The 25286-nt window shown below is 49.2% G+C and overlaps 2 protein-coding genes across 6 annotated transcripts in view; both read right to left on the reverse strand.

Moving 5' to 3' along the window:
• Nucleotides 1-800: 800 nt before the first annotated feature.
• Nucleotides 801-3281, reverse strand: INSM1 (INSM transcriptional repressor 1). The gene has a single exon (XM_079983254.1). The coding sequence runs from the start codon at nt 3181-3183 to the stop codon at nt 1807-1809; it is 1377 nt and encodes a 458-aa protein (XP_079839380.1). The 5' UTR covers nt 3184-3281; the 3' UTR covers nt 801-1806.
• Nucleotides 3282-21642: 18361 nt separating this feature from the next.
• The window catches only part of CFAP61 (cilia and flagella associated protein 61), a 138150-nt gene continuing 134506 nt past the window's right edge, over nt 21643-25286 (reverse strand). For all 5 annotated transcript variants that reach the window (XM_079983467.1, XM_079983468.1, XM_079983464.1 and 2 more), the window contains one exon: nt 21643-22069. In XM_079983467.1, the coding sequence (XP_079839593.1) occupies nt 21869-22069 (201 nt within the window). In that variant the 3' untranslated portion in view covers nt 21643-21868. The remainder of the gene's footprint in view (nt 22070-25286) is intronic.

The raw sequence follows: 25286 nt of genomic DNA on the forward strand, positions 1-25286 counted from the left end.
CTGGGCATCGCCCCCCCGTCCAAGGCTGACCCTGGAGCTCTGGCGGGCGGGCGGGCGGCGAAGCGCCTGCAGAGACGGACCTCCCTGCGCTTCTCCCCGCGGAAAGGACCGGGGCGGCCAAGGGCAGGAGGAAGGAGGCATTGGGCGAACTTTCGCAACTTTAAACACTAGAAAGCATCCTTGGAAAAGCGACCTGGGGTTCTCGGATGAGCCGCAGCACAGCAGCAGGGCTTTTCTCGGGAGGACGCTTCCCGCCCCCAGCATCGCCAGCTCGAAACTCCGAAGGATGCTTGCAAAACTAATCCAACTCGCTGGCTGCCATTAGCGGTTCTTAATTTCTCCTTTGCCTGAAAACACCCGCACTCTGATCCGAAAGATGTCCCCCCCCCAGCCCTTGGGGTGGGGGCACCTCCATTAATGCCTAACTCCAAGGTTGAGCCGTGGCAATGAAGAGATGCGTCAGTGCTGAGGCTGTGGGAGCCTTGTAACCTACCTATTAAGCTTTTTAAAATCTGGACGCTTTATCAAAATGTAATCTCTGAACAATAAATAATTACGGAGTCAATTCAGACCCACCTGTTTAAGGATTATTAACTTTGATTGGCTTTTGCTATTTTAAAAACAGACAAACCATGAATCGAAAACCAGGAATTTTTATAGGAAATAAGGCTGCAATCCTATGCATATGCGGTTAGAAAGAAGCCTCCTTAAACCTCATGGGACTTACTACCTAGGAAATGTAGATAGGGTTACGGTACAAAATGAATGTAAAATGAAAACAGAAATGAATAAAGTGTATCTGAATTTGAAAATACTTTTATTTGAATAGTAAATAGACAGTTAAAACAGTTCTATTGAAGCGTTCTATAAATAGCTAACAGTTAAGAAAATAATTGTGTAGAAAAGAGATTGCATCTAAAAGGAAGCAGAGCTATCCGCGAGCCCTCGAAGCAAGAAGAGAAGGGTTACAGTTGTATGTTTATTCTAGGTATAAAAATTAAACCCTTTTCAACAGATCCCTTTAAAAAAGACTTAAAAATGCACAGTGAAATGGCAGGAGGGGGCGAACTGGAGGTGGTGGTGGGAGAGAGGCAAAGCACATCAGAAATAAACACCATAATTAATAATAAATAACGAATAAATAACAATTACGCATAAATCAACATATACAGATAAGCATCAACATAGAGATCTACTTTGAAAAGGAACAAACATAAAAAGATTGGCATGTCATTGTATTAAGGCAGCTTCTACAACATTTTTTTGGAGACAAACAACGATTAAAGTCAAGGCATTTGTGGCTATACTAACCAAAGTTATATCTTTAAGCAGATTGATTTTGTTCACATCGAAAATTTAAAAAAAAAAGAGAAGAAAACACACAGCGAAAAGGTAAAGCCAGATCCCAGCGGTTCACAAGCCATAATAAAGCTAATCAAGTGGGGAAAAGGTTCAGTTCACAGCCTGTGAAGTGTAAAGGCATCCATCATTTCTCAAGATTGACTTATTGAGAGAAAAGGGGAATCTTAAGTTTAAGCCAACCCTGAAGCTCTGGCCCCTGGAGCAGCCCCCGCGAGTGCAGTGGGGGCGAAGAGGAGGGAGCTGCTCCGGAGCCAGCGCTCCAGGGGAGCGGCGAAGAGAAGCCCGACACACCGTCGCAGAGATGCTCCGGGGCAAAAAGGCCGGCGGTTCTGCGAGACGGTGCGCGCTGCCCCCGTGGCCGGCGTCCAAGTCCCGCGCTTGCCCCGCAGGCCCTCCGGGGCTGGGCGGCGACGGGGCTGCAGGGAAGGCACGGCGGGGCTCCCTCTAGCAGGCCGGGCGCACGGGCACCTGCAGCAAGATGACCTGGCGGTTCTCCGACGGGTGGCACTTGTTGATGTGGCGGGTCAGGCCCGGCGAGCTGTAGAAGGTGGCCGGGCAGTACTTGCAGGGAAAGGCCTGGGCGGCGTGGAGCAGGCGCAGGTGGCGCTCCTGGGCGCTCTTGCCGGCGAAGGGCTCGCCGCAGACGGGGCACGGGTGGCACTCCCCGGGCAAGCTCAGCGGGCTGGGGCGGGCGCCCGCCTCCTCGGGCGGGCCGGCGTCCGGGGGCTCCCGCGCCGAGGGCGGCCCGTCCAGCGGCTCGTGGTGCAGGGGCAGGTGCTTGCGCAGGGCGCTCTGGCGGCGGAAGCGCTTGGCACAGCGCGGGCACGCGAACTCCTCGCCGCCGCCGCCGCCGCCGCCGTCGGGCTCCCCTCCGCTGGCGGGGCTCGGCGTGTCCCTCTCGCTGCCGCTGCCGGCTCCTCCTCCTCCTCCTCCCTTGGCCGGGGGCTCGTCGGCCGCAGCCTTGGGCTTGGCAGCGCTGGGAGGCCGCGGCTTGTGCCAGCGGCGGTGCGAGGCCAGGTTGGCCGGGCAGCTGAAGAGCTTGTCGCACTCCGGGCAGCGGTACTCGACGCGCACGATGCGCGAGCACTTGTGCTGCGCCAGGGCCAGCGGGTCGGGGTAGCGCTCCTTGCACAGCTGGCAGATGAACTCGCCCAGCGGCTGCGCGCCGCCCGCGCGCGATCCTCCGCCGCCGCCCGCCTGGTGCTGCTGCTGCTGCTGCTGCTGCGGAGCCGTCGCGGCGGGCTCGGGGGGCCCCTCTTTGATGCGCAGCCCCAGCACCGGCGACGTCGTCACCTCATCCTCGAAGTGCAGCTTGCGCGCCGCCTTGGCCTTCCGGCCCTGCGGCCGCTTGGACGCGCTGGGGCTCGGCCCATGGCTGCGCTGCGGGGCCCCCGCCGGAGCCGGGGAGGGCGGCGGCGGCGGCGGGGCGGCGGCGAGGGCCGCGACCGCCCAGAGCTTGAGCTCGGCCCCGGGGCCCAGGAGCAGAGGCTCCGGCGCCGGAAAGGACTCGGCCGAGAGCGGCGAGCCCAGGTGCAGGTGGCGCTCCTCGCTGACGGCCCGCGCGGGGCTGCGCAGGGGCTGCGGCGGGGCTGCGGCGGGGCCGTCGGGCGTCCCGAAGGGCGGCGGCGCCGCGGGCGCCCGCAGAAGAGGCGCCTCGGCGGGCTGCGAGGCCGAGAGCGGCGGAGCGGGGATCGGCGGGGGCGCCAGGAGCTGCGCCGGGTCGCCTCCCTCGGCGGCCGCCGACGCCGGGCAGCAGCAGCGGGTCCGGTAGGAGATGGGCGTGGGTCTGCGGCTCCTCTTCACCAGGAAACCGCGGGGCATCCTCGGGCGGCTCCGGGAGGTGCCAAGGCGCCTGCCTGCCTCAGCCCGCCAGCGGCGCCGGCGCCCCAAGCCGGCTCTCCTCCCGCTCGTCGCCCGCGCCTCCTTCCCGCCTTCCGGGCTCGCTCGCTCGCTCGCCCGCCCCCACCAGCGCGGCTCCTCCTGGCCGCGCTGCCCCCCCAGTCGCCCAGCCTCGCCGCCGCTTTTTAAGGCGGGAGGACAGCATTGTTCGTGCCTCCTGCTCCGCCCGGAGCCAATCAGCGCTTCCCGCGGCTGCTCCCTGGGCTTTGAGGCGGCGCGCTGGGCGGGCGGGCGGGCGGGCGCCTGGCGGAGGTGGAGGGCAGCAGATGTACCTGCGGGCTGGGGCGCTTCCCTTTCTTTCTTTCTTTCTTTCTTTCTTCCCTTTCTGGCGCCCCCTCCCCTCCCCTCCCCTCCCCCCCCGGCACACGCCCAGCTCCGCCTCCCGTCACGGTCTGCTGCTCCTCTATGGGAAGGCGCACGTGCCGGGCCTTTGTGTCTCCCGGGCGGGGGGGCGCCGGAGCGCAAGAGCCATCAGCATGACAATGCCGCCCCCTCGGGGGAGCCAGGGCGCCCGAGTCGGGGGGGGGAGAAGGGAGCGCAGCTCCGGGAGCGAAATAGCAACAAAGGAGAAGAATGGAGCCGAAATATGTCAAGGAGAGTGTTTAAAATGCAGGAGAGGGAGCGGCGAAAATGGAGGAGGAGGAGGAGGGGGGGGCTGATTGTTTCGGGGGCTTCGGACAAGGAAAATCCCGAGGAAAGATGCGCCGGGGGGGGGGGCGAGGCGAGGGCGCCGAGCAGCAGCAGCCGCAGCCGCAGCCCGGGAGAGGGGCCGAGGTGCGCAGGCGCGCGCGCCTTGTTGCTTGGGGCTGCCGGGCTCTGCTTTCTTTGTCCGCGGCAGAAAGCAGGTCAGCGCCGCGCTGGGCCTCCGGCTCCTCTGGGCCCTGCTCCCCGCGCCTTCACCTTCTCGCCCACGGGCGAGGGAGCTCAGGGCGGGGGAGCAACAGGGAGAGGCTGGCGCCCGAGGGGGGCAGGCCGGTTTGGCCCGCGCCTTTCCACGTCGAAGGCTGGCATCTGGAGCGCGCTTACTGAACACCGGGGGGCTAACGTCTTAGTAACCAGGGCTTTTTTTCTGAGGGGGACGCTTCCCCCTAAACATTTTGTGAATCTTTGTATTTTTGTCCCGATCTGCACTATAAAATGGTGATTTTCTTGAGTCAAAATGAGAGTACCCCTAAACATTTTTAAAGGGGAAAAAAACCACTGTTAGTAACTATGCATAGGATTAGGCTGCAAGGGGTGATACACATCAGAATTTTAGGGTAGGCCGATACCTGACAGCTGCCAAGCGCAAAAAAGCCTTTATTTAATAATAGGATGTGATGGGGGGTATTTTTTTTCTTCCCCGTTCCCAGTTCCTCAAGATGTTTATGGTAAAGGATCCTGCAAGGGAGGTCCCGTGCTTAACAGATTTCTTTCCACACCAGGAGCTACGAGGTGACACTTGCTCGCCAGTATTGCAATGCACGCTCGGACGCGCAAAGCGATCCATATTTCCGCCTAAGCAGCAGCAGCTTTTCCCGCCTGGCACAAGTGAGCTTCCTGCAACAAATTTCATTCTCTTTGCGAAACTCGCGCTCTTCCACACTACAGGCCTAACCCGGCAAGAAGGTCTCCGCAAACCTCGCTTCAGAGTGCCAGGGGCTGCGTGTCAAAGAAGCTCCTGCAGAAGAATCCAACTCCTCCTGCTCCTCCTGGATTATGCCCAGCGCCTTTGGGTTTCGGGCATCAGCTGGTTCAAAACCCAGCTAATTTGGTTTAAGTAGGCTCCTGGTGGACGGGCCGTTCTGACACAGTTTCTTTAAAGTTGATGAAGGCGCCCTCGGTGCTCTGGCAGGGAGCGAGCGAAAGACAGGGAGAGGATGGGGCCGGAGGAGGCTCATACATTTTAATCCAGCCCGTGCACTTTGCTGTTTGACATCTGATGCTAAATCAAGGGGTCTAATCAAGTAGCCAAAAGGGGCGAAAGAAAAGAGTCTGCCTGTCTCCCTGTGCCTCTCCTCTCCCCCCGCCCCTGCCTCCCTGTCACCTTTGTCAAGGAAATTAACCTCTTGCTATTGAAAGGGAACCGCGGCCAATCTGGAAGAGCAAGAGGCACGTGTTGCTGGGGGGCCCACCATGGAGGAGGGGAGAAGGGGAGAGGGGAGCTGTGCCCTCCCTCTCCAGACAAGACAACGCCTGCAGAAGCTATCGAGATGCTTCCTTCCGTTGACGCAGCAGCAAAGTCACAGCTGATCCTGGTTGGGGGGTGGAACTGGGGCTCCGCCAATCCTGATCAACAGGCCAAGGAAGCAACCGGGACCGAGGACTCAACTTTCTCCAGCTTTCTCTCAATAGCTCCTTAAAAGAGAGGAACGATCGAGGGGGAGCCCTCCTGCCTGCCTGCCTGCCTGCCGGTGTGTTCGCAGCTCGCAGCATCCGGAGCCCAGAGCTGTTTTTCTCCCTGGTGCTGAAGTTAGCAAGAACACCAATGTGCTTTGCTTTGACAGAGCCGCCGACAGGCAAGGAGACGGGGCTTTTCCCCCATCCCACAGAAAACGTAACACTGGTCTATGCCTCCTGGTTTATCCTGTAGCAGTGGTAACAGCAAGATTGGAGGGGGCGGGCGGGCTTTGAAACCTGTCAGCTGTTAGCGAATTTCAGTCTTTCCGAGCTCCTTTTAATAAAAATCGGACCTGCAGGAACAGAACACACTCCAGCCGGACCTTCTTTTGCACAAACCCAGTTAAGATGACCGGAACAGTTTGTGCACTCCGTTCATTTCCGCGGAGTTTACCCAGAACTTGTTCTCCCTGGATTTGTGCCTATGGTTTTAGTAGCTGATTAAAAGGAATGAAAGATGGGAAAGCGGATCTTTCAGGTCTCCGTTTGTTGCGTCAGCAGGAATCAAAGGTCGCTGAATTTGGAGTCCCCAATAAATTCAGGTGCTGAGGACAGTGAATCGTGATTCTGATGTGGAGTCCATATATATTCTCCTAACATGTTCCCTTCCATGGCCTTCCCCCTGCATATCCTTCCCTCTAATTTGAATATGACGGATCAGCAACCTAATTCGGATTAAGGAGCCCTCTGGAATGCCCACCGCACAACGCTGTTCCTGCCCCACTTATAATTCTGTGTCCGTGGCCTCTTCTACCGTTTTCAGCTATATTTAAAAATAACATAAAAACACGATCCTTTTAAATAGTGTAGACTGCAGATAAGAGGGCTAAAGCATTAGGGTGTTGTTGTTTTTTAAGCCCCTCATCTTTCTAAATGTAGAAGAAGGGGGAAAACGCCATCCCACATAAAACACAAGGAATTCATCTTTGGAGGCAGCAGGTTCAAACAGCGAGTGCCATGTATTTACCAAAGGGAATCTATTGAAAGCTATTGAGGCGCTTGGATTCAAAAGACCCTTTTCTTTTTGTGTAGTGGTCGTGCTGCTGATTCTCCCCTTCAACCCGCTCCACGTGGCCAGCTGAAATTGGGGGGTTGGCGGGGCTCGTTGCTTTTCAGTCGCATACAGTAAAAATGCATTAACACTTGAAACTGGTACAAGGACTCGAAACGCATTTTCGCAACAACAGGGGAAGGAAGAAAGCACGCTCCCGAGCACCCTCTTGCAGAGCAGGTGCAAGCAGTGGCGGCCTCAATTTGCAACTAGCTAAAGCAGGCGGGGCGGGGGGGTTAGGAGCGCGGGGCGGGGGCACCTGGAGCGGTTCCTGCTCTGCAGAAGCCCCGTTGCCTCCTGCTTGCCCCGCTTTTCCTGATCAAACAGAAGGAGCAGAGGCGCTTCAGAATCAATGCACTTGTTAATTGCCGCGGGGGGAAACAGGGGGCCGAAGTCCAATGACTTCGTTTGCGCTGGGCGAGGAAGCTGCTGCTCCCCTAACCTGCCCAAAAGATATTTAGGATGCAGAGAGCATCTCTCTTCCATCCCTTAACGCTAATCCTGTAACCTGGAGAATAGCAAAGAGTGGATCCAACCCAAATTACAAACTGGTCAGCTCCAAGGGGAAAGCTTTCAGCACGCCCCAGATAAATATTACAGAGGATATTAGAGTCCTTAAACTTCGGCGCTGGGTCGCGGCAGCCTAAGAGCCGCGAAGGAAATAATAGTTGGAGGCTGCGCTTCGTGACCCTCTTAAAGCCTAGACAACAGCTTCTGAATAAAGGGGGGGGGGGGTCGTGGAGTATGATTTGAGTGTTCGCGTTTTTAGAAAACCAACAGGAACTATGGCACAATGAGGGAAAGTTTTAAAAGCAGACCAAGTCTAGCCGCGCTCCAGTGCCGGGCTTCCATAGAGGAGGAGAATGTGGAAGGATTTGCGCAAGGAGCTGCTTCCCTCCATATACATACTGATTTGAGGGGTCTGACGTTGACAAGGTCTACTTTAAATCAGCTCCGGGTTATTAGGACCAAATACTTTTAAAGAAATAAAAACTTCTATTTACACAACTCCTGAGTACTGCAAAGTGTGCATTTCGTGCGGGACGGGAGCAAACAGGATTTTTGTGCCGCGAGGAGATAAAGGCTGTGGCCACGAGGGAATATGCAAGCTCTTCCTCCGATGGTCAGCCACTACTTTTTATCAATAAAAAGCTAGACTCCGGCTTTGACAGCTGAAGAAAGAGGCAGGAAAGCCTGCTGGCAGTCTTCGACCCAATTGCTCAGCCAGACATCAGCGCTCAGCTCCTGCCTTTCCAGTGTTCCGGGCCGAAGTCTGCAGAGGGGCAGGATCCCAGGCAAGCCGAAGGCACAGAACTAGGAGGCGTTTTTCTTAACGCAGCACTGTTAATACTGTCGAGCATATTAGGCTGCCCGAGCTTCGCTTCTGCGCGTTCTGCACTGATTCACCATATCCTTCCCAGGGCAGCTTTCCCCAGTCCGGCGCCTTCCAGGTATTTTGGACTCCAGCTCCCGTCAACCCCGGGCAAAAAGGCCAGTGCTCGGGGATTATGGGAGTCGTATTCCCATAAACGTAGCTTTTATCATTTTAATTCTATAAACGTTTAATTGTTTTAAAAAAACGATTATTTCCCCTTCCCACCCTTTTATGTTTTTAGCTGTTCCTATTCTTTCCTCGAGTCTCTTTTTAGAGAAAAGGGTAGGGTACAAATAAGACAATGAAAAGAGTCCAAGGCCACAAGGAGGGCTCCTGTGGGGAAGGGGGGCTACCTCTCTACAGCTCAGAGACCTGGCTGTAGCCCGGAAAGCCTAGTGGAGGTCCCACTGTCCCTGCAGGTTTTTTCAGGTGCCCAGCTGCATGCGCAACATTGAGAAAGGAGTGGCTTCTTGTTGGATATGAGGCCTAGGAAGCTCAAAGCCGGAAGCCAGGCCTGGCTGCACCTGGGACTGGGCACAGTTGCTGCTGCTTGAGGCAGGTCCTTCTTCCTTGCCATCAACCTCGCATTTCCCTCTACCAGCCCATTTGAGCAGGGCCCGAGCGAGGGCTGCCCTGTCCTTCAGCTAAGAAAGGGGAGGTGAGGACCCAAGGGAAAACCACCCAGGACTGGCCCAAGACATTTTTGGCACCCAAAGGACTCCATAATTCGCTCCATCAGATATAGCAGCGTAAGAATACTTTTAAACATAGTAGCCTCTAAACAAATGGTCCATGAGGCACAGAAAGACTGCTTTCTTGCATGGAGATTTTTTTGAGGAAATATACATAAAGCAGCCTAAAGGTTTTGTTAAACCACATGTGGCACATTTAGTGTGCAAGCTGCAAAAAGGACTTTATGGACTTAAAACAGGCTGGAATCAGCCTGGAATCAGAAGCTACATAAAATACTAACACAACTTGGGCACAAGCAAAAGCATGCAGACAAATGCTTGTACACCAAGTCTAACAATGGACAATTTTCTTATATTCTTGCCGTCGCTGATGATTTGACCATTGCCATAGTAAATGACAGAGACTACGTATACACAGGTTGTGAAGCATTTAAGCAAAGATGTAGAAGTCAAGGAACTGGGAAAGATCCAGTACTAACTTGGAATTCAAGTGGAAAGAGAAGGCGGTTAATTTCTTCTTAGCCAAAAGCAAAAGATTTCTGAACTGATCCAATACATGCAGATGCAAGAAGCGTACCCAGTTGCCACACCCATGACTACTGACTTTTTAAGGAATCAAGATGATTCAAAGCAGTTGCCAGACAACATTGAGTACAGATTGGAAAGCTTCTGTATCTTGTTACTAATACATGTATACCTGACTTAGCCAGTGCTGTGGGAATTCTAAGTAGAAAGTTAAATGCTCCCACTGAATATGACTGGGTGGGTGTGAAAAGGGTGGTTTGGTACTTATGGGGTACGATAAACTGTAAATTAAGATTACCAGATGTTAGTAATCCTAAAATGATTGGTTTTACTGATGCAGATTGGGCTGCATGTATGACTGATTATAAATCCACAGGTGGATATGTATTTATGTTTGGAAATGGTCCTATTTCATAGGGTAGTTATATACAGAATTGTACAGCTTCCACAGACTTTTAATATATTCCACAGAGTCTTAATACATTGCAGCCACAAAAGCATGCAGATAGATGGCCTGGCTCGATAAACTAACCAAGGACTTTAGGTTGGTGAGAAAGGGGCCTGTTAGTTTGATGGAGGATAACCAGAGTTACCTAAAGCTCTTCCAGAGTGAGAAATTTCATGCAAGGACAAAGCACATTGGGGTGAGGTACCACTATGTATCTGAGGCCATTCAAAAAGGACTCGTGGAACTATCTTATTGCCATACCAAGGAGATTGATTGCAGACATCATGACGAAGCCCCTACCAACGGAGAGTTTCCAGAACCTTCGTGTCAAGTTGGGACTCTGGGTGCTTGAATAAAATTTATTTATATAAATGTATGTTGTATTGCCTGAGAAGGGCTTTGTGGGAGCAGTCAAGTACAACATTTTCCTGTTGCCTAGAATGGACACATAGGGGAATGTGGCTCGACAGGAAGGACTTCCTGTCATACCTGCTCTGGAGCTGGTAGATGGGTGTGACCCAAGATGACCAGATAAAAGGACTGGCCACACAACCATCTCTCTCTTGGACTCTTACTCTCAATGCTTTCCCCCCTCAAAAATGTTTAGGGGTACTCTCTTTTGACTCAAGAAAATCACCATTTTATAGTTCAAATTGGGAAAAATACAGTAAATGGACAAAAGTACAAAAATTCACAAAATGTTTAGGGGTATGTGTACCCCTGCGTCCCTCCAGAAAAAAAGCACTGCTCTCACTCTTGGACTCTCGCTCTCTTGGCTCTTAGCCAGCGCATGGCTCAACATAGCTTCACACAGGATGGAGCCCACAAGCAGAATGTCTGAGGTGTAGCTCAGACTTCTTTTCACTGTAACCACAAGATAAAGCCTGCCTTCAGATTACTACTGCTGTGAACTGAATGTGAGTAAAACTTTGTTCTTACTTTTAAAGAAAACTGTGTTGTGCTGTTATTATTTTAAGAGGGACATAAAGGGGAAACTTACCAGGAACAAGCCACACTGGATAGCTTAATTAAAGGATTCTAACGAATCATCAACTTGCTTCCCATAAGTTGCAAAGGGAATGTGCTCTGCTCAGTAGCATGAGTGAGGAAGGATAATATCAAAACAATATATCCTCTCCTACCTTCCTTAACATTCCCACAATGGAGGGGGAGCCTTGAAAAGATGTCCAAGAACTGTAAGAACCAGGCTGGCAGGGATGCTGACAAATGCCCTCCCTCCTCCTGCCTGCCTCCCTGGCAATAAAAAATGGCTCCAGGGCAAGTTCAAAGTGCCTCAGGAGGGCAATGGAGATGGGATGCCTCTTCCAGGACCATGCAGGAAACATTGCGCAGAGGCAGAAGGGACTAGACCTAGGGGGTGTTTGCCACCTCTAGGGTGCTTGTTTTCACCTCTGCTGCCCCACTTCCAGCCCTAGGAACCTTCAGAAGGGAGGTGCTGCCACATTGAAGAGAGTGGACGTTTATGAGTCACAGGTGGGGAGAGTGTGTATGAACTTTATAGTGCTTAGTTTATTTTTTGCTATTTTGCTAATGTTGTTTTTTAGGTTATAAATACTGTATTGATGTGCTAATCACGTACTATGACTACTGCTTTAATTGTGATGTTTAGCTGATTTTTTAGTTGTTGTTATGTTAGCGTTTTATAGATTGTAATTGTTTCACTGAGGATTTGCTGCATTTGTGATATTCCATTATGTTCTATCATGTTGTTTTTATTTATCGTTTGTAAGCTGCTTTGGGATTCCTTTAAATGAAAAATGGCATAGAATATAACAGATCAGATCAAAGATCCAGCAGCATCTGAGGTTCCAGCAAAAACAGATTCACTGGGGCTTCTCCTGCTATTACCCCCAAGCCACCTTCACACACGAGCCTTTCCCTTCCCTTCCTCTTATTTCCTTTTTGCATTTCCCAGGCCCGAGCCTGAAGGGCCTTGTGTGTAAATTTAATACCATCCTCAGGATCGGAGTGTGAATCCGGAGCTGCCTGGCACCTTATTCGATTCGACACCTTTTTCCGACCTGCATGAAGGCCAGCTCCACTTTCCACCTGACCCGCATGAAACGCGCTTCCTGAGCAAAGTCTCGCATTCGCACAACTAGTGACAAAGAGCAGGAGGGAGAGAAACTCGCAAAGGCACCTGAGAGTCTGGAATTCCTGGCGCGGATCAGGGTTATCCCTCGCCGCCTTCAAACCCGCCACGTGTGAACCAGTGCCACTAGCAAGCGGGGCGGCGCTCTGACGGGAGGCCGAGGAGGGAGCCGAGCGAGACGGGAAGGCGGGAACTTTTTCTTCGCCGCGGGCTCCCCGTTCTGCCGCGCCGGGGCCCAGATCCAGAGCGGGGCCTACACTGGCCACGCCAGGCGGCTGCGAGTGCCGAACGGGGCCCGGCGTCTGCGGGGCGAAACGCGAAGGGGGTTCGCGCTCGACCCGTGTAGAGCGCGCGCAGAAAGCCTCCTTCGGTGGTCGTGGGGATGAGGGGGCAGACGCGTGTCCTCGCCCGAAGCGGCGGCGGCGGCGGCATGTGGGGTGCCTGAGGTGGCGCGGCCTGTCCTTCCCCGGCTGCCGCTTGGCTGGGCCTCCTCCCTTGTCGCCTCTTCCGCGGAGACAATGGGCGCCGGGCTCTCGCCGTGTTTGACCCGGGCCGAGCAGGTCCTCGGGAGGGAGGCCTTTGTGTTCGCAGGAATTAGCGGTTGTTGTGTCTGCCTGAGGGACACGCGAGAGACACGCGAGCGGCCTCCCCCCCCCCCCGCCCGCCCCCGCCCGGCTTTGTCCTCCCGCATTAGCATAAAGCTGCCATGGATCTCCCGTTTAAATAATTACATACAAAAGAATGGTGGGGACATGAAAGCGACAGCAAGAGCCGGGCGGCGGGAGGCGCCTCGGAGGAGGCCCAAAGAGGCTCCGGCGCTTCGCTTTTGAGCGACACAGGGCGGATGGCCGGCAGTCGTGCAGTTTAGAAACGAGGAACTGACGCGCAATCACTTCAGTTATTCATTAAATTTCTATACAATATAAAAGCACAAAAGTGCACACTCGTCTTTGCGCCTTGGCGCCCTCCCCACAAGGACCCCTCGAGGCATCCGGCGCCCCACGAGCTGCCCAAGAGGGGCATTCACGGCTTGCCCGCTCTTGCTGCCCAGCAACTAGTGTTCTGGAGGAAATAGATATAGCCTGGTAGCTGTGATAATCCACTGGTGTCCCCATCACCCCCCCTGGCTGCAGAATTAGGAGGAAGAAAAAGCTTTCACCTTCTTTCCCTGTATCACCCATATATTATGCAGAATATAATGCACCTTTTTCATATCTCCCCCTCTCGGCCACTTACATTTTTTCTAAGCTAATAAGCTACCAAATATCACAACTTTTTGTCATACGGAAGTTGCTCTGTCCCCTTGAGCGTTTTGGTGGGCCTTTTCTGAACTTTCTTCAGCTGTACAATATTCCCTCTGAAGTGTGTAGAAGACTCTGCACAGTAATCCAAGCGCAGTTGCACCACTGATTTGTATAACAACATGATACTGGCATCCACCCCCACTCCCACCCCCAATCCCTTATATGTCCCTTATATCCCTAGTACAGAAGTCACATTTTTTTGGTCAGTCCCATTCCTGGACAATCACCAGCTCAGACACCATTGGGGTTCAGCATTTTTTTTTTTTTTGCCTCAATATGCATCACTTTACACTTACATTAATCCACAGTTGACATTTTAATGTCCATTTCCCCAGCTTTTACTAGCCTGAACATTTGGGTGTCATAACTAAACTTGGCTACATCTGTATGCACCCCTAAATCCACATCAAATATGAAAAAGTTAAAAAGTTCTAGTCCCAATACTTCCCTAAAGTGAGCTATCAATTTATTTCTGTTCTACTTCCTGTTCTTTAACCATATACCAAGCCCAAAGAGGCTCTGTTCTCTTATGCCATGTCTAATTTGTTCAGCGGTTTCTAGTTTCTGGTCAGGATTTCAAGGCTTTTTGTAAGTCCAAGCAAATGTCGGCTGGAACATCTCTGTTGACACGCTCCTTTACACTATCAACAAACTATAAAATGTTAGCGAAACTCAAACTACATTTGCAGAAAGTATGCTTATTCTTTTTCAGGAGAACCTGCTCTTCTATATGCTCAATAATTTGATCTTTAATAAGACTTTCCAACAATTCATCTAGAACTTACTGATTTGTAATTTTGCAACCTCCTTCCTAGATACCTTTTAAAAATGTTATGTTTCACTGGCCACTTTGCAATCTTCAGGTACAGAAGCTGATGTTAGGGACAAGTTATAACATTTTTGTTAGATGATTAGCAATTTCACATGTGTGGAAGCCATCTCAAGGCAGTGATTTGTTCTTTTTTAATTTGTCAGTAATGCCTAGAACTTTGTCTATTGTCACCAACATTTGCCTCAGTGCCTCAGACTTCCTTTCTGTGAAATTTAGCTCAGGCACAGGGATCTGCCCTACAACTTCCACTGTGGAGACACTGGCAGAGGCAAAGAATTAATTCAGCTTCTCTGCAATTTCCTTTTCCTCCTTCAGCACACATTGGACTCCCTTGTCACCCAGCTTGCCAAGCTGGCTTCCTGCTTCCAGTATACAGTATTTTAAAACTTGTTGTTTATCTTTGCATTTTTAGTAATGTGCTCCTTCAAAAGATATTGTGCAACCCTTACTGTGGGCTGCTTGCTTTTCTTTTGTCAAATTGTGTGTTATTTTCTGTTCTTTTAACAGGGGCAAAGCTTCCATTTTTTGCAGGAAAGCTTCGTGTCTCTAAAACCTTCATTTACTTTCCTTATTAATCACGCCAGTGTCTTCTTGGACTTAGTGGTATCCTTCCTGATCTGTGCCATACTGTCTAGCTGATCCACTAATATTGTTCTTTTGAATAAAAGCATTTCTGAGAATTTGACTCAATTTTGCCTTTCAAATTCCCTTTTATTTTTTTATTTTTGGTCAATTCCCCTTTTGTTTCCTCTTTTAAAGTTAAAACGTAACTATACTGGACCTTATTCATGATTGTCTACCTGCATATCAGTTTAATTGGATAACCTTGTGGCCACTGTTTGCAGTTGGTTCAACAGCACTTAGCAACTCACACCAGAACCCAGGTGGCATTTAGGATTAAGACCAGGGTTGGCCAATTGTTCTGTGGCAGTTGTTTAGCTTCTTGAGAAATGCTCACCCTAAGTACTTAGTAATAATTTCCTGCCACCTACAGCAATTTTGTGGCAGGGTCTGCATTTTTTAAAATGCCCTATCTCTGACCTTATGTCAGGGGTCAGCAACCTTTTTCAGCCGTGGGCCGGTCTACTGTCCCTCAGACCTTGTGGTGGGCTGGACTATATTTTGGAAAAAAAATATGAACGAATTCCTATGCCCCACAAATAACCCAGAGATGCATTTTAAATAAAAGGACACATTCTACTCATGTAAAAACATGCTGAATCCGTGGGCCGGATTGAGAAGGCGATTGGGCTGCATCCGGCCCATGGGTCTTAGGTTGCCTACCCCTGCTTTATACCCTGTTTCCTGTAGGGAACAACCCCCTCAGCTCCTCTCTGCCCTTCCTATAGTTTATATCTGTTGGTTAGCTCCATTCTGCTGGGTCTTCCTTATGCCCAGCATAAAGCACTCCTATTTCACTCTAATGGCTGTGAGGTTTCTAGCATTATACCATTCATTTCCAAAACCAGGTATGCCATAGGGAAGTTCCCTGTCTGCAGCACCATGTACAATGTCAAGGGGAGAGGATGAAAGTGCACTAGGCTGGTGTTCCATCCAGAAGGATGGCTGCCTTCCGTCCCCACTCGGGGTTTCTCCAACTTGGAGCTCCAGCTGTTGCACTACAATTCCCATCATCCCTGACCACTGGTCCTGCTAGATAGGGATGATGGGAGTTGAAGTCCAACAACAGCTGGACGTTTGAGAACATGGGTTGCTGCAGGAGAGTTTCCTGTTGGATTGGGCCACCTGCTTTGGGGTGTCATCCCGACCCCCAAACTCTTCCCGCGCAAGGGATCTTGGAAGAAACCTCAGGAAATCGTGGCCTGGATGACCTTCCGAGGAAGCCTGCTTAGGATGGGGCTGTTCCGGGGCGACGGCAGGGGGAAGCCCCGTCTCCCCGCGCGCCTCCTCGCCCTGCTCGGGGGCCCTTTGTCCCTTCCCTCGGCCCTTGCGCCGCCTCCTCGCCTGCCGCCCCCTTGAATGAGCGAGGCCGTTGCTCCGCGGCTATTAGCATACAGCTGCCGGCCGCTTTCGCCCCGCGCGATCATCGCCGCGCTCAGCCCCAACAACAAGCCGCCGCTTCTCACACCCGACTGAGCCGCCCTCTCCTCGCCGGGGCCTCCGCTGCGGAGCCCTCCTGGTCCCGGGAAGACTTTTTGTATTGGTTATTTTAAAACAGCAGCAGGAAGGAAAGCGAAAAGGGTGTCAAAAGCCTGCAGCCTGGGCCAAAAAAACCAACCAACACAAAACCCCAGCAGCGCCCCCCCCCCGCCCCACGCCCATCTAGGTCGCGTTGCCGGAGCGGAGCCCCGCGCGGGGGGCAAGGAGAGCTTCGCTTCCGCCTCGCCGAGAGGTTGCTGCAAGCCAAGCTAGAGATTGCAGGGAGTTTGCTGCGCGCTGGCGCGGGCGCGCCTTGGCATTCCTTGCGCTGCTGGTAGGGGAAAGGCGGCCGCCCGGAGGCAGCAGGGAAGCAAGGAGAGATGTTTGTTGAGGCGCTGATGATCACAACCTGATCCTCCACTGGGTCTAGGCACCACACTGGTGCGGTAGGAGAAGATGGCAAGTGTGGCAAGAAGATGGAGAGGACTTGTTCACAACTTGTATTTGGGGAATGATTCATGTTCTTATGTAGCTGCATTGTTTTATACTTTCTGGATGTCCCACGATCGTATTATAAAGTAGAACTGTTCTGTGTTATAAATCAAGCACTTTCTTTTTGTTTCCAATATATTTCTTACCAATAAACAATTTGGTGTAGCAAGAGCAAGAGTTTATTCTGAAAGTGTGGCCCAGAGAAAAGTTTTAGAATCACTGCCCTAAGGAAACCCACAAGTCCCAGCCCTACTCCCACCAAATATAGCCAAATCTGCCCTCCCTGGTTATATTGGCAAAAGCTGTCACTTAAGGAGCAGTTGCAAGAGATTCTCTCTGCCCCTGTAATTCCAGTTCATGGGGCAGGATCACAGCAGAGCACAGGCTTTGTATGCAGAGTTTCTGTATTGCCCAGGCATCTCTTCCACCTTAGCCTGAGACTCTAGACTCTGCTAAGCAGATGGCTGCTTGTGTGATGTGATGTGATACATAAGTAGCAGTCAAATACAACATTCCTTGTTTTGCTAGAGTGGACATGCAAGGGGATGTTTGGTCTGGCCAGTCGGAACTTCCTGTTTCCTCCTGGACTGGGACATACTTCCTCTTGCATGTGACTAGAGGTGGGCGTGACCTTACCTGTGCAGGTAACAAAAGGACAAAGCACACAGCCCTCCTCCCTTCTTCTTTTCGTCATGTGAGCTGCAGTGATTGCTAGTCTGCAGTTACTGGGATTATCCCCCCAGGTGGGGTAGATCCATATGTACATATTTGTAACTAACAAATATGGGACGCAGGTGGCGCTGTGGGTTAAAGCCTCAGCGCCTAGGGCTTGCCGATCGAAAGGTCGGCGGTTCGAATCCCTGCGGCGGGGTGCGCTCCCGCTGCTCGGTCCCAGCGCCTGCCAACCTAGCAGTTCGAAAGCACCTCCGGGTGCAAGTAGATAAATAGGGACCGCTTACCAGCGGGAAGGTAAACGGCGTTTCCGTGTGCGGCTCTGGCTCTGACTCTGGCTCTGGCCAGAGCAGCGATGTCACGCTGGCCACGTGACCCGGAAGTGTCTCCGGACAGCGCTGGCCCCTGGCCTCTTAAGTGAGATGGGCGCACAACCCCAGAGTCTGTCAAGACTGGCCCGTACGGGCAGGGGTACCTTTACCTTTACCTTTACCTTTAAGTCTGCCTTCTGGGATCCAGCTGTGAACAGAATGTGAGTAAACTACTTTTATACTCTTTAAACAAGATTGTGGCGTGCTTATTCTTTTAAGAGGGATATAAGGGAACTTACCAGGGTGGCGTTGTGGTCTAAACCACAGAGCCTTGGGCTTGTCAATCAGAAGGTCAGTGGTTCAAATCCTCGCGATAGGGTGAGCTCCTGTTGCTCGGTCCCTGCTCCTGCCCACCTAGCAGTTTGAAAGCACGTCAAAGTGCAAGTAGATAAATAGGTACCACTCCGGCAGGAAGGTAAATGGTGTTTCCGTGCACTGCGCTGGTTTCACCAGAAGCAGCTCAGTCATGCTGGCCACATGTACGCTGGCTCCCTTGGCCAATAAAGCGAGATGAGCGCCACAACCCCAGAGTTGTCCACAACTGGACCTAACGGTCAGGGGTCCCTTTACCTTTACTATTTAGAGGCTTAAACAAGCCTGCAACCAGCTACCCGTTGTGCGTTTAAAAGGGGAATGTAAAACTCTGCTAAGTTATAGAACTTGCTAGCACAAGTTAGGAAGGATATTAATAAACAACATATCCTCTCCTGCCTCCCTGAACATTCCCCCACTGCTGTGGCCAGAACTGCTTTGGCCTCGCTGGTATAGGAAGCTGAGCTTCCTAGAAAAAGTAGACCTGGCCACTGTGCACACCTTGGTCATTTCCCAGCTAGATTTTTGTAGCACACTCTGTACGGAGCTTCCCTTCTGAAGAGTATTTGGAAACTTCAGCTGGTGCAAAATGTGAGAGCCAGGTTGCTTCATTTTCAGAATTTGTATGTCTGTTAAAATTGTGGGATGTATTATTACTAGAACAATCAAGTACAACATTTTCCTGTTGCCTAGAATGGACACACAGGGGAATGTGGCTCTCTGGAGCTTCTTCCCCCTGTGTGTGACCCCAGCTGACCAGATAAAAGGGCTGGCCACACAACCATCTCTTGGACTCTTACTCTTTTACTCTTACTCTTGGACTCTCGCTCTCCTGGCTCTTAGCCAGTACATGGCTCAACATAGCTTTACACAGGATGGAGCCCACAAGCAGAATGTCTGAGGTGTAGCTCAGGCTTCTTTTCACTGTAACCACAAGATAAAGCCTGCCTTCAGATTACTGCTGTGAACTGAATGTGAGTAAAACTTTGTTCTTACTTTTAAAGAAAACTGTGTTGTGTTGTTATTATTTTAAGAGGGAAATAAAGGGGAAACTTAACAAGAAGAAGCCAGACTGGATTGCTTAATTAAAGGATTCTAACGAATCATCAACTTGCTTCCAATAAGTTGCAAAGGGAATGTGCTCTGCTCAGTAGCGTGAGTGAGGAAGGATAATATCAAAACAATATATCCTCTCCTACCTTCCTTAACATTCCCACAAAAAATTAACAGTAAAAACTGGAAGTTAAAAAAAAGTTTAACTAAAGATTCGGAAAGGGGCGCGGGTGGCGCTGTGGGTAAAACCTCAGTGCCTAGGACTTGCCGATCGTATGGTCGGCGGTTCGAATCCCTGCGGCGGGGTGAGCTCCCGTCGTTCGGTCCCAGCCCCTGCTCACCTAGCAGTTCGAAAGCACTCTTAAGTGCAAGTAGATAAATAGGTACCGCTTTATAGTGGGAAGGTAAACGGCGTTTCCGTGTGCTGCGCTGGTGCTGGCTCGCCAGCTGCAGCTTCGTCACGCTGGCCACGTGACCCGGAAGTGTCTTCGGATGGCGCCGGCTCACGGCCTCTAGAGCGAGATGAGCACGCAACCCTAGAGTCGGACACGAGTGGCCCATACGGGCAGGGGTACCTTTACCTTTACCTAAAGATTCGAAAGTCTAAATAAAACCAGCAGTTAAGAATATCCATTATAAAATGAAGTTACATATCAACATACATGTAAGTCTGACATATCTGGGTAGGCTTGCTTAAACAAAGACATTTTTAAGCAGGCATTTGAAACAGTATGACAAAGGCAAATGCCTAATGTCAATGGGCAGGGAGTTCCAGAGTGTAGATGCTGCCACAGTGAAAGATCTGTTGCTTACAGTTGCACAATGAACATTATATAGCATTTGTAAATGTGCTAGTTCTGCAGATTGGTGTATGTTTTCCTATTTGTTTACAGTTTGAGTTGCTGGTGCTTACCTATACAGCTCCAAACTGCTTAGGGTCAGGACTTTAAGATGGCAGTGAAAAGCATTTTAATTCTGCTTGGATTTTAATGTGTGTGGTTTTTTAAAATGAGATTGAATTGGCTGTTCTTGGTTTCTTAATGCTGTGTTTTAATTTTGTTATGCTTAAACTGGTTTTGCAGTATTTACTTTCCTTGTAAACTACATTGGGCCAAAAATCAGTATTTCTAACTTTGCATTGTCATTAATCCAGGCCATGAAGGTACCTTTGTGGAAAACACAGAACAGCCTAGAGTAATGTGGCTTGAGCCCAACTTGAATGCATTTGGAGCCATGCTAACAGCACTAGGCCACCATTCGTTATGTAACCTACATACATTCAACAACCATCCATATAGGTTTGTAGTGTTAGTGATCCCATGCAGACAGAATCATGGACACAATTTTATTGAATACAGATTTAGATGCAAATTCAGAAGAATTAATTTATGTAAGTTTTTTAAAAAGCTTGATTTTAAGTGCATGACACATTTGAGTGGTGCAACTGGGTGTTCACCCAAGGAAGGCTGGACCGCTGTCCTAGCCTGTTCTTAGGGAGAACCAGGCGACTTGACTAATGAGGTCCAAATGTAACCTCCTTTATTGGTAATTTTTGCTCTGAATATTGCCTTCAAAAAAGCTTTTTGTGTAACTCAAAGCCATACTGCTGGTGGTATTTTCTCCTTCACTTTGGTTAGTCTTCTGGCACAGTAAAAAGTACCATGCATGAGAACCAAGAGGAATGAGGTGGCAAAAGCCTAGAAAAGACTACAATCCTATAGCCTTTTACTTAGGAATAAGCCCACCTGAACCCAATGCAGCCTCTGTCTGGGTAGACATGCATAGGATTGCACTGTTAGTTTCCTGATTTTGTAGGCCCTCCTTGGCAGAACAGAGCTCAGTGAAAATAGTTGAAAGATCTTTGCAAGTGGTACTGACACGATTTGCCTTAAAGCCCCAACCTGTTCTCCTCCTTTGACAATTCCTATTAAGCATAATCCTTCCTATCTTTGGCCACACCTCTTTAATGAAACAGATACAAAATAATAATATATTACAAAAGATACCTTTTAAAAAGCCTTTACTCCATCATGATGTCCCTTTATCACATCATATGCCAGTGCTGACCTGACTACCTGCTCCCTTCTCACCACTAGGCACAGAGGGAAATTCTCCAGATTTCATTCAACAACTTGCTTTATTTACTTTACTTTCCCACCTTGGGTGATTTTTCTTTCTTATTGGCTGGACCAGTAACAAACAATTCTAGCAGGCCAAGCTGCAATTGGTCAACGGGTTGCTGAGATGCCTTTGGAAAGGAAGTTAACCCCGCAGCTGCTGGGTCACTAGCCAGCACATTAGAGAATTGACCTCCCTCCCACTACAATGTACCTTCTGTCCAGGAAAACAGAAAGATACAAAGTTCGCATTTGGAATGAACAATTAAAAAGCTAAAATGCAATATGCAAATCTTACCAGCCATCTGTCAGGTTCTGCTTGGGAAGGAGACTCCAGCATAGAGGAGCCCAAACGACTACAGGGTTTAAAGGCAGCAAAACTCTCGAGCTGAGTCAGTGCTATGAAATGGAGTTACTTTAATAATAATGAAGAGAAACTGTCATTGGTGTTGAAGGTTTTCACATCAGATAAAGAGGACTTTTACAAATATCTATTTAATGGTTACTTGACTTGTAATATGTAAGAATTGCGCTCTATAATCATGTAACTGCATGACTTATTTATTTGATTTTTAATTCAGTCTTGCAAAACAACAAAATCAGGATTATGCTCCACCTGGTGGGCTTTTTAAATAAGACAGATTTCATTTTGCGCATAGGACAGTCATGAAGAGTTTGAACAAAATGACATGCAACCCACCCATCCCCCCAATTTTTGTTAAGACCCTCATATAATTTAAAGTAACAAAGGCCATACTTATCCAGTCACACCTAAACTATCCCTGGCCAGGCAAACATTGGCAGGTGATAATTGTTATAGTCTAGATAATTGAGAATGCTTTTCTCCAGCAGTTCCTTGTGGACACTTTGCTTATAGAACCGTTTGAGATATGTCTTTGGTCTCTCCATTAATGCAAGTTCACCGTCCACAACTTGGCGAACAAGTTCTTGAAGTGAAGGAACACCTTCTTCCTGTAAGCAATAAATGACAAAAGAAAAAGTGTGAAGCTAATCATGAACTTGATTAAAGTGCCTGCAGTGGTGTCACCTTCTTCTGCCATATTAGTAAAACTAATGCACAAAGGATTTCAGAAGAAGCCCCAAATAAATAAATTGTGCACATGCAATGGGCAGAAAGCTGCACCAGAAAGAGGATTCAAATCTAAGGCAAAGTCAAACTGGGATTTGTTGCTTTGTGTCTTTAGCCAGAGGCTATCTGTTAAGCCTCCCTTTCACCTTCTCTTATCCCCAAGGCCCTGAGAGCTAATACAGAGAGGCAGCTGCTCACAGCATTCCCTGGAAAGCTAGCAGACAGGCTGGCTGGCTGATTCCCAAAGTGCTCTACTAGTACATGCCCTATTCACTTCCATGACAGAGAGTGTAGGCAGAAGGAAGTGGACTGTTTAAGGAGGTCTGGTACCAGTGGAAGACCATAACCAACATTCTGAAAGAACAATTTTATTCTAAAGGTGTTGTGATATGCAAAACTTAAATCAGTCCATAAAGTGAATGGGAAACCAATATCCACAAGCACCTTTCTCCTTTCTCCCTGCCACTCTAACAAAATACAGATTTTGAATTTTTTTGGGACTGGGAACTATTGATGTTACTTCGTAAAGCACCAAAAAAACCAAAACCAAAATCCTACTACCGAACCACCCTCACCCCAACTGCACATTTGTTTCCTCTTCCAACCTGTATCCCACATTAACAGCATCCACACATGGCAGGGATAGTGCACAAATGGCTTAAGATATGCTTGGAGTTCTTTCTTCAAAATGGGTCCCTTGAACACTGTTCACCTAATCACAGCTCAGGGAAAAAAATGTATATCTGTGTGGTCAGGTACATTTGATTCACATCATCAGCACACTGACTCCCATGTGAGTGATAAACCACTTTGTGAGGTAGTTTGATTCAAAGGGGCTTCAGCAACTTCACAGACACAAAGTGTCATCTTATGTTCGGCGGCTGGCTGGTTCTGCTTCATTTGCCATTCAAATCTCTTAACATCCCATTGCCTGTCCTAAAATTGGGGCACAAAACTGCAAACAGCCCATCTGGAATCATTCTGGTCAGCCTTAGGATCATGCTAAAGATGTAAACCTTCTGAATAGTGGAGGGATGGGTGGGGGCAGAGGAAGCTTGTCTGCAATGGCTCACACAGCAGATTCTGTGCATGACTGAGCCAATGCTGGGTCTGGGTCCCAAGCTCCAGTATTATGGGAGAACCAGCACCATCGTTCAGTTTGGATACGGTCCTTTACACCTGATTTTGTGAGGTGCTGAATTGTTTCTCACAGCAAGTTACTGAATCTAACCATAAAGCTCTTATCACAGATGCTCATCACTTAACATGGGGAAGCATGTAAACTAGCAAAGTCAGGAATGCTAAATGTTAGGTGGCATTAAATCTTGCACAGAACATAAAGACAAATGGCAAAGGGATTTTAAGAAGATGACAAGGAGAGCAAGTGAGACCACTGAATACCAAGAACAGAAAGGAAATAAAAGACTATTTGGATATGGAACAAATACTTAATGACTCCCTTAGTAAAGCAGATGTTGAGCAGGACTATGTTGAAAGGAGTCTAGAAGGAAATTAGGGTGAGGAAAGTAGAAAAATTACATCTGAGTTCGATGAGCAAAAGTTTAAAGCTACGCACTTCACTCTTACATTTGCAGAACAAATGTTACGAGAAGAAAACGCAAGGCTGTAAAATGGAATATGGCAGGGGTGGACTTGGGTCATATGGTGTCCTGAGTGAGAACAAACAGCTTTTTTTAGGGAAAAAGAAAGTCCTGTTTTTGTGGAGTTCAAGGCTAAACTGTTGGCCATTTTTAGGGAGAAAGGGGGGCAGCCACTCACCAACAGATCGCTGGGGAAAACAAACAGCCTCACTGAATAAACTCCGTCTTCCGTTCTGCAGTTCGTGCAAGAATGGAGGGTGGGACTGGATTCTATTTTACCAACGCTAAGGAAAGGGACACAGCAATTGATTGTGATCTACCAAAACCTCCTGGGGATCTACAAGTAGATTACGATTGACCTGTTGGACATCCTTGAACTAGGCTATTACCTATGAAATGATATCCTAATTAAATTGGATAAAATGTACTGTCACTAAGCAGGTGAATTGGCTAAAGGATCGGCTACAAACATAAAAGGTTTTGCAAAAAAGCAAACTTCCAAACTGGACAAAAGAAGTAAGCTCAGGATTAGCCATGAATAGACATATGCATAGCAGCCAACTCTTAGGGGCCAAGGTCCCTTTGCTCCCCCAATAAAATATTTGAGGGGGATGCCCCTCCCAAGTTGATGAGCATTTCCATTCGAATGGTATGAGCGTGCCATGTCATGTGATCCGATTATGCAGGGCGGGGCTTCCCCCCAATATTCATTTCAATTGGTAGCCCTGAATACATGTATCCCTGCAAGGTGGATGGGGCAGTTTTGATCATGCTGAGCAATGGGGAGGGGTTGCCTGAATGCCTTGGGTTTTCTATCACTGCTTGGGCCCCTTGTGATTCAGTGAAAAGCTGGGTATTTCTAGTTAAAATAGGCATATTGCAAATGCTGCACCTCTGCAAGGTTTGTTTTTTTTTTGGGGGGGGGGATATAATTCAGATGCAATGAGGAGGGAAATGTTTATTTATTTAACAAAATTCATATACTACTCGATTCCTATTCTGCTTGCTCGCAGTAAAACCTGTAAGCGGTTTCCAAGAAATATTGACATTATCAATAAAAAAAACATTTAAATATCATTAAATTAACAGCAAATAAGGTCTAAACATGTCAGTATCTACATATATTTATGTGAGTATGAATGTGGACATTTGTGCAGAATAAACTCATGGCTCTATAAGGATTTGAAGGATAAGGTATAGAGAAATAAATAGAAGAACCATACCATCATTGGTTTAAACAGAATGGACTTCAAGTAGCATTATTTGGAGGATCAAACAAAATTAATATAAAATGAGTATGGTCATTGAAATTCATGTTGTCCTCCAGATAATGTAGCTTCTACTTATTGGGCCTTATGTACTATTTATGCTTAATAAGGGAGTTGCAAGATCACCGATGGTTAGAGTGAATTCAGAATGGTGTTTTTCAAACCAGGACTGAGAATCAATCAAACATGCAGAAGAAGCACATTGTACAAGCCCTTCCTAGATTACAGCA

This window comes from Podarcis cretensis (genome assembly GCF_951804945.1).
Source record: "Podarcis cretensis genome assembly, chromosome: 7".
In the NCBI taxonomy this organism is placed as follows: Eukaryota; Metazoa; Chordata; class Lepidosauria; order Squamata; family Lacertidae; genus Podarcis; species Podarcis cretensis.